Source organism: Mastomys coucha, unplaced genomic scaffold, assembly GCF_008632895.1.
Source record: "Mastomys coucha isolate ucsf_1 unplaced genomic scaffold, UCSF_Mcou_1 pScaffold22, whole genome shotgun sequence".
In the NCBI taxonomy this organism is placed as follows: Eukaryota; Metazoa; Chordata; class Mammalia; order Rodentia; family Muridae; genus Mastomys; species Mastomys coucha.
This window is the reverse complement of record NW_022196905.1, coordinates 255,445,170-255,453,004: the sequence shown is the minus strand read 5'-3', so window position 1 is coordinate 255,453,004 and position 7,835 is coordinate 255,445,170. Positions and strand designations below refer to the sequence as shown.

Below are 7,835 nucleotides of genomic sequence, written 5' to 3'. Positions count from 1 at the left end.
TCACAACCATCCATAATGAGATCTGATGCCCTCTTCTGGTGTGTCTGAAGACAGCTACAGTGTACTTAAATAAATAAAACAAATAAATCTTAAAAAATAAACCTAAGTTGCCAATCAACAGCAACATAAGAGAAATTATAAACACTTGAATGTAAACTTTCTTTTTGTTTTTTTGAATTTTTTATTTTGATTTTTTTTTTGTTTTTTGCTTTTTGTTTTTCGCTTTTTGTTTTTCGAGGTAGAGTTTCTCTGTATAGACCTCACTGTCCTGGAACTCACTGTGTAGACCAGGCTGGCCTCAAACTCAGAAATCTGCCTGCCTCTGCCTCCCAAGTGCTGGGATTAAAGGCATGTGCCACCCCTTCTCAGCAAATGTAAACTTTCTTAACACATCAAGTACACATGTGACCATTCTCACTGATAAAATTGAGGCAGAGAGAGGTTAAATAGCGTCTACTACACAACTATTGAGCAGTAATGGGTTCCTAGGCTGGTAATGAACATAGAAATGGCTGCTCACAGGCAGAGTCTGAACGCAGCAATACAGTCAGCTGAACTCTACTGATAATTCATTCACACAGGTGGCATCTGAGCTAATAAAGAGTGTATGAGGGGTGTCCCATGCAATGATAAGCCCTCTCCCTCGTGTTCACCCTGGTGACTTCTAACAGCACAGATGGCTGTACCCTCGGGTGTATTTTCATATCTTTCTCCAGAGGACTGAGTGCACATTTCTATGGAAACCACATCCATTTTCTACTTAAGGGGAATAATGCCTGTAACAGTAACACCAGCCTCATGAGATTATGGTCAACTTCAGGCAACCATCTCTCCAGCTCCTAAAGTCGGCAGTTTCAATGAGGTAAGACACCTCTGGCCAGAGTACACAGCATACATGTTCTGATGGTTCACTGTCACTGCCAACCTCAGAATGCCTTAGGAGACACAGACCTCTGGTCACATCTCAGAGGCTGTTTCCAGAGAGGTTTAACTGTGGAGAAAAGATCCATTCTGAATGTGGGTAGGGCCATCCTATTGGCTGGGGTCTTGATGGGAATGTTGAAGAAAGTGGGCTGAGCGTTCGTCTCTCCACTTCCCTACCGTGGGTGCAAGGTGACCCAGTGTCTCACTCTCCTGCCAGCAGGCTTTCCTTGACAAACTGTGAGCCCCAAATAAACACTTCCTTTCTTCCACTGTAAGCTGCTTTTGTCCCAATGATAAAAGTATTGTATACATGGATGTCGGCTGTAGAAATTCTAGATGGTCAAGGAGAATTCTTGATGTGTAAGGCTGGAAGCTTGCCTGAGGGATGAGCCTGATGTTGGTCCTCAGCCAAGAGCTGCCTTGAACAAAGACCCACTTTAGAGCTGGCCTGTCCTTCTTTGGTCATGCCTTCTAGATGCCACCATCCACATGGCACTGGCTAAGGTTTTTGCACCCCCAGGATGCTTGGCATAAGAGGTGAATTCTTTTCACTCGAAATGTAAACTCTCAGGCCCAACCACCCACATCCTATCAACACGGAGCTGTGGGATCCTAGAGCACTGGAGGCCCTGAGAGAAAGTAGCTCTGGAAATGGGCAAGGCTGGGGATGGAGCACTAAAGTCCCTAAGCCACTGCCTGCCTGTTGTCACAAGTCCCACACCCCATATGAAGGGATACAGTAGACAGAAATCTCCTGCTTGGTCAAGAACTGGGTCAGGTCTGAAAGCTTTGCTAGTTTTTTTTTTTTTTTTTTTTTAAGATTTATTTCTTTATTTTATGTATATAAGTACACTGTAGCTGTACAGATGGTTGTGAGCCATCATGTAGTTGTTGGGAATTGACTTTAGGATCTCTGCTCACTCTGCTCAACCCCGCTCACCCTGGCTGGCCCCGCTTGCTCGCTCAGTCCCTGCTCGTTCTGACCCAAAGATTTATTTACTATTATAAATAAGTACACTATTGCTGTCTTCAGACACGCCAGAAGAAGGCATCTTCCAGGTGATTGTGAGCCACCATGTGATTGCTGGGATTTGAAGTCAGGACCTTCAGAAGAGCAGTCAGTGCTCTTACCCACTGAGCCAACTCTCCAGCCCTTGTTTTTTTTTTTTTGTTTGTTTTTTGGTTTTTGGTTTTTGTTTGTTTTGACAGAGTCTCACTATGTAGCCCCGGCTGTCCTAGAACTCACTTTGGAGACCAGGCTGGGCTTGAACTCACCTGGACTCAGCTGCTTCTGTGTAGCTGGAATTTTGGCTACTTTGTGGGTTGTTTCACCCTTTTTACTTCTTCTACTCTTTAACCGTGTAACATTCGGTAGGCAAGAAAAAAAAAAGATAGAAGGGAAAGAGGGTGACAATATTGTTAAGACTCCTTTCTGCTGATTAGGGGTATTGAGTTCTTTGGGGCAAGTTGATCAATTGACAGGATATCTAACTTCTTCTTTTTGTCTCTTTGTGCATGAAGACTTGCCAAACCGTAACCAATGGCATCCAACCACCAACCAAATGGCCAGGATCCTAGCATTTACATACCCCCTGACGAGTCCCCAGAGCTCAGAATTATCTGCAGCTGGTAAAGCCATGCCCCATGCTATAGCACCAGGCATATCATAGCCACCCGCTGTGAAGCGGCCTCCATGGCCCAACACCTGGGGTTAAAACAAAACCAGACTCCAGTCATCTTCCTGTGTTTTTAAAGAAACAAAAATTCTCACTATACTTCTGCCTCCCATGTGCTGAGGTTAAAGGTGTTCACCACCATGCCATCCTGGCCCTCAATTTCTTAAAAGCAAAGCGCACTAATAAAACGAACAGTTTCAAAGCATGAAAACCATTGTGAAATGCCGGTAAATGAAAAGAGGTCTAACCTCACTAGCCATCAGAAGAACGAAATCAAAGCAACACTGAGAGCTCATCTAACCTCAGAGAAAACAGCGGCCATAAGACCTACAAGGGCTGGCCAGGATCCGCCCCTGTGGGAATGAAAACTAGTCTGACCACTTGAAGGCAGTTTGAGGTTCCTCAAAAAGTAAAAATGAAGGCTGGAGAGGTAGACCCTCATTTAAGAGTGTTTGCTGCTCTTACAGAGAGAGGATCTGAGTTCAGTGCCTAGCACCCATGTTGGGTGGTTCCTAATCACCTGTAACTCTAGTGCCCTCTTCTGGACTCCTAGGGTACTGCATGCACATTCACATACCCACACACAGATGTAAGAATGTACACATCATTAAAAATAAATCTTTAAAAAAAAAACTATAAAACTAGATCTGTCAGGCTGGCTCAATGGCTCAGCAGTTAAGAGCACCAACTGCTCTTCTGAAGGTCCTGAGTTCAAATCCCAGCAACCACATGGTGACTCACAACCACCCATAATGAGATTTAATGCCCTCTTCTGGTGCATCTGAAGTCAGCTACAGTGTACTTAGATATAATAATAAATAAATCTTTAGGCTGGAATGAGCAAGGCCGGCTAGAGCGAGCAAGCAGGGTGACTGGAGTGAGCAAACTTCATTCCCAGAAACCACATGATGTCTCACAACCATCAGTACAGCTACAGTGTACTCATATATATAAAAAAAGGTAAATCTTAAAAAAAAAAAAAAACACAGCAACAATAAAAAACTAGACCTACCACACAATCCAGCTATACCACTCCTGGCTATTTACACATTCCAGAGACACCAGCACATCCATGTTTACTGCAGCTCTATTACAATAGTTGTCCTGGAACCCGCTTAGGTGTCCAACATCCAAGGAACGGGTAGAGAAAATATGGTGTGTGCATACAATTCAACTTTCTTTCAGCTGTAAAGAATGAAGTTATGTCATTTGCAGAAAGATGGATGGAGGCGGGGGACTGTTGTATTAAGTGAATTAAATCAGGCTCAGAAAGATGAATATTGTATGTTTCCTCTCATTTGTGATCCCTGGATCTTACAGAGTCACATAAAACCATATATATATGTACATACATATATATGCACACACTACTTATACTTGCATCCATCTATGTGTGTACACACACATATATGAAATAAAAGCAGAGTGAAACTGTCTAGGAGACAAGAGAGAGCAGTGAGGAGAAGAAGAGACTGTAAAAGAATATGGGAGATGGCTTCAACGTGATATGAACCTGTATAAGATCTATTAAAGTAAATAAAACAAAAATCTCAAGAATGGAAGACCCCCATAAAGTACTCAAAACAAAATGAACACACCCCCTGCATTTTCTTCTTTATCCCTTGACCCCAATTTCCCTGCACATGACTCTTCTGAACTAGACTGGAGGAACTTGATATTCTGTGTCTCTACCTCCATTGTTCCACAATGGGGAGCCGCTGGGGGTCCCAGAAGAGATGAGAGGCCTGGCTGGCCACCTGAGGACTCTTAGAGGACTGGGTTGCCAATGGGAGAGACACACAGCCGTGACAGTTAGGGCAAGCGGTGTGCCCAGCTTGCCTCTTCCCAGTCTAGCCTCTTGTTTTGATCAGAGGCATGTCTGAGTTCCCAACTTGTCCCCTTTTCGGTTGTTGCTCATCCTATGGCAGATTCTATCATAAGATGAAGAACCCTGGGTGCTTTTCCAAAGTGTCGTCTGCAGTGGGCCACGTGATGCTTTCACCAGGATCTGCCTGCATCTGAACCCTGCAGTACCCGTATGATGAGAGGGATTTTGTAAGTCTTACTCAGCTAATGCTTTGGGGTTGTGTGACTCGTCACAATGGCATTATAGAATCCTTGTATGACTGTAAGTCCTGGTTTGAGACAGGGAGGTGGCCACAAGCTAAGGATACAGTCACCTTCTGAAATCGTAGGAAGGCAAGGCACTGTATTCTCCCCAGAGCTTCCAGAAGAAAAGCAACCCCTACCAATACTTTCAGCATTTCCCCAGTGGGATCAGTTTCAGACAGCTGACCCTCCAGAATGGAAAGAGAACAAACTCCTATTGCTTCCGGCCATGGGTTCAGCCTTGTATCCATTACCATGACAACAGCAAACTTATGCCAGGCTCTTACCATCTCTGATGGAGAAACTGTGGAGAAGGGCCAGGCCATCAAACCAATGGTTGTACTTGCTATCTCCCACTGTGTGCATCCCAGGCCCATTTCGGAGCAGGGTCCCCTGCAGCCATGCTGGAATGCTGCCTGTTGAAGGATAAACTGTTTAGCTGCCAGATCCCATGACCAAACTGAAAAAAAATCTCCAATAAAGGGGGGTGGGTGGATGGGATGGGATGGGATGGGGGAGGGTCACGGAAAGGGATTGAGTGCACAGAGTGTACTATTCATGATCTGTCCGTGTACTCCATGGTCCGTTCTAGAAAAGGTACAACAGGGCAGACAGTTTGCTAGCCCTGAAGAGGACCAAGGAGAACAGACACTTGTTCCTACTCTGAAGTTGCTCACTGTCCATTAAGATACAGAATAGATGCTCCAAATACATTGCACCAGAGGCAGTGCCGCAGCCTAGAGCTGTGCAGAACAGAAGTGCCTCTCTGGCTAAGAGCCAGGAAGCAGTGGCTTTCTGGAGGTGACAGGCAGAGTCTTGAGGGAGAACATTTGCTTCATAGCATGAGAGAATACTCTAGAGGCTGGGGAGATGGCTCAGTGGATGAAGTGCTTACCGTATGAGCAAGAGGTTCTGAGCTTGCCTTCCAAACCCATGTGAAAAAAAAAAAGGCAGGCATGATAGATAACATGGACTTGTTATCCCAGTGCTGGGGAGGTGAAGGTAGGAGGATTCCTGAGACTTGTTAGTCAGTCTAGACAAACTGGTAAGTTCCAGGTTAGTGAGAGGTCTCGTTTCAAGTAACGAGATGAATGCCAACTTGGGGATGGCACCGAAGCCTGACCTTAGGCCTGGGCACGTGTGAGTTTAGAGGAGCATCTTCAGGAGCTCTCTCCTACTATCTGTGAAGAGCAAGCCATGGGGAGCAAGCTGGTAAGCACTCCCCCATGGCCTCTCCATCAGCCCCTGCCTCCAGGTTCCTGCCGTGTTTGAATTCCTGTCCTGACTTCTTAGATGATGAACAGGGATGTGGGAGTGGAAGCCAAATAGACCCTTTCCTCCCCCGAGTTGCTTTGGCCATAGTGTTTTGTCACAGCGATAGTAACCCTGACTAAGACATCTACCTTACAAAAGCTTGAGAGAGGGTTCGGAACAATGGTGCCGGGCCTAAGAGCACACACTGCCCTTCCAGTTTCAGAGGACCTGAGTTCGGATCCCAGTGCCCACTGTAGCTCATAACTGCCTGTAAGTCCAGCACCGGGGGATCTAACACCTCCCAGACACCTGTACTCACATGCCCACAGCCACACATAGATGTAGATACATACACATGATTAAAGATAGTAAAAACTTGGGCTGGAGAGATGGCTCAGTGGTTAAGAGCACGGACTGCTCTTTTCAAAGGTCCTGAGTTCAATTCCCAGCAACTACATGGTGGCTCATAACCGTCTGTAATGGGATCTGATGCCCTCTTCTGGTGTGTCTGAAGACAGCAACAGTGTACTCACAAACATAAAATAAATAAATAAATAAATCTTTAAAACATTATTTTAAAAAAGATAATAAAAAAACTTTTAAAAGAAGGAAATAAACTCAAAGAATGATGTGGTAAATTTTTCTTTTATATTTTAATAGTCACCCAAATGTATGTAATTTAATATATATAAACACATACATACAATGTTGTGGATTGAATCATAAAAAAATATACGCAAACACTGGGAAGGTTCCCAACAACTTCTAAGGCAATTCCTCAGAAAACTCCACCGAAGGGCCAGTGAGATGGCATAGCTGGTAAAGACGCTTGCAGCCAAGCCTGACAACCTGGGTTCAATCCCTGCGACCGACATGGTGTAAAGAACTAACTCCTGCAAGTTGTCCTCTGGTCTCCTCCACTTCCACTGTGGCTATCAGAACATTCCCAACACTCTTCTGGAGACAGTGAGAAGGGATTCCTCTCCCTGTGGACACTGACTTACCGCGTGCAAACATACCCCATTGGTAACGGAGACTGTTTTTGGATCCTGGCTCATCTTGTTCCCAAATATGGGTTCCCAGGCTTCCAAAAGCAACTTCTAACACAGAGGGGAAATCAAGATGCCCATCTAAATTCAGAAGTCTCACCTGTCACTTTGGCCTGTACTGGCTCCAGCTGTTCTTTCTTATTCCGGCCAAATATTATCTCCATGGAACCGTTGGGTAGCAGTGAGGAGATTGTTACTGAAATAGACAAAGCCCCGCGTGCTCAAAGCCACCTGTCTTCCTGCCCTCTGCTCCTTGACATCTTCTTCTGTCCCTGTACTCTTCGTCTCTTCCTCTGCTTCCCTTCCCTCTGCTGGCCAGGGTTTCTGCCTGCTGCCGGAAGCTGCTGGGTAATTTATACAGTGTGTGTGTGTTGGGTCAAAGGTCAGTTCCCAAGCCATGTGTTACTGCTAATCTTTAATCCCATTAGTGTTTTTCCAACTCCTCCTCTCTGATTTCACTTTTAGCTTAGCCACGGAAGGCTCTGCTCGGAGTCGGAGGAGACAATTTGGTGCATTCTGCTGAGTTTGCCTGAGCTAGCCCATTCTGAGAACTGGTTGCGTTTGTGGTTAGAGCAGAGAGAACGGCATTCGGGACGAGCAAAGGCTCTTCAAGTGAAGGGACCATCAAAGGCACTGACTGAGCAATTGCAAGGTGTGGGTTAGTGACATCTTTGCCTTCTGCAAACCCAGAGAAGGCTTTGACTTTAATCTGGGGCCTGGTTCTTTCCCGCTCTTAAAAATCATATCAGTGAGCAGGGCGGTGGTGGCACACGCCTTTAATCTCAGCACTTGGGAGGCAGAGGCAGGCAGATTTCTGAGTTCG

The 7,835-nt window shown here is 45.5% G+C and overlaps 1 protein-coding gene across 1 annotated transcript in view; it reads right to left on the bottom strand.

The window, feature by feature from the left end:
* The window catches only part of Bco1 (beta-carotene oxygenase 1), a 45,859-nt gene extending 38,627 nt beyond the window's left edge, over nucleotides 1-7,232 (bottom strand). The window contains exons 1-2 of the mRNA XM_031337237.1: nucleotides 7,113-7,232; nucleotides 4,997-5,125 (exon numbers count right to left, since the gene is read on the bottom strand). Of these exons, the coding sequence (XP_031193097.1) occupies nucleotides 4,997-5,125; nucleotides 7,113-7,176 (193 nt within the window). The 5' untranslated portion in view covers nucleotides 7,177-7,232. The remainder of the gene's footprint in view (nucleotides 1-4,996; nucleotides 5,126-7,112) is intronic.
* Between the last annotated feature and the right edge of the window lie 603 nt (nucleotides 7,233-7,835).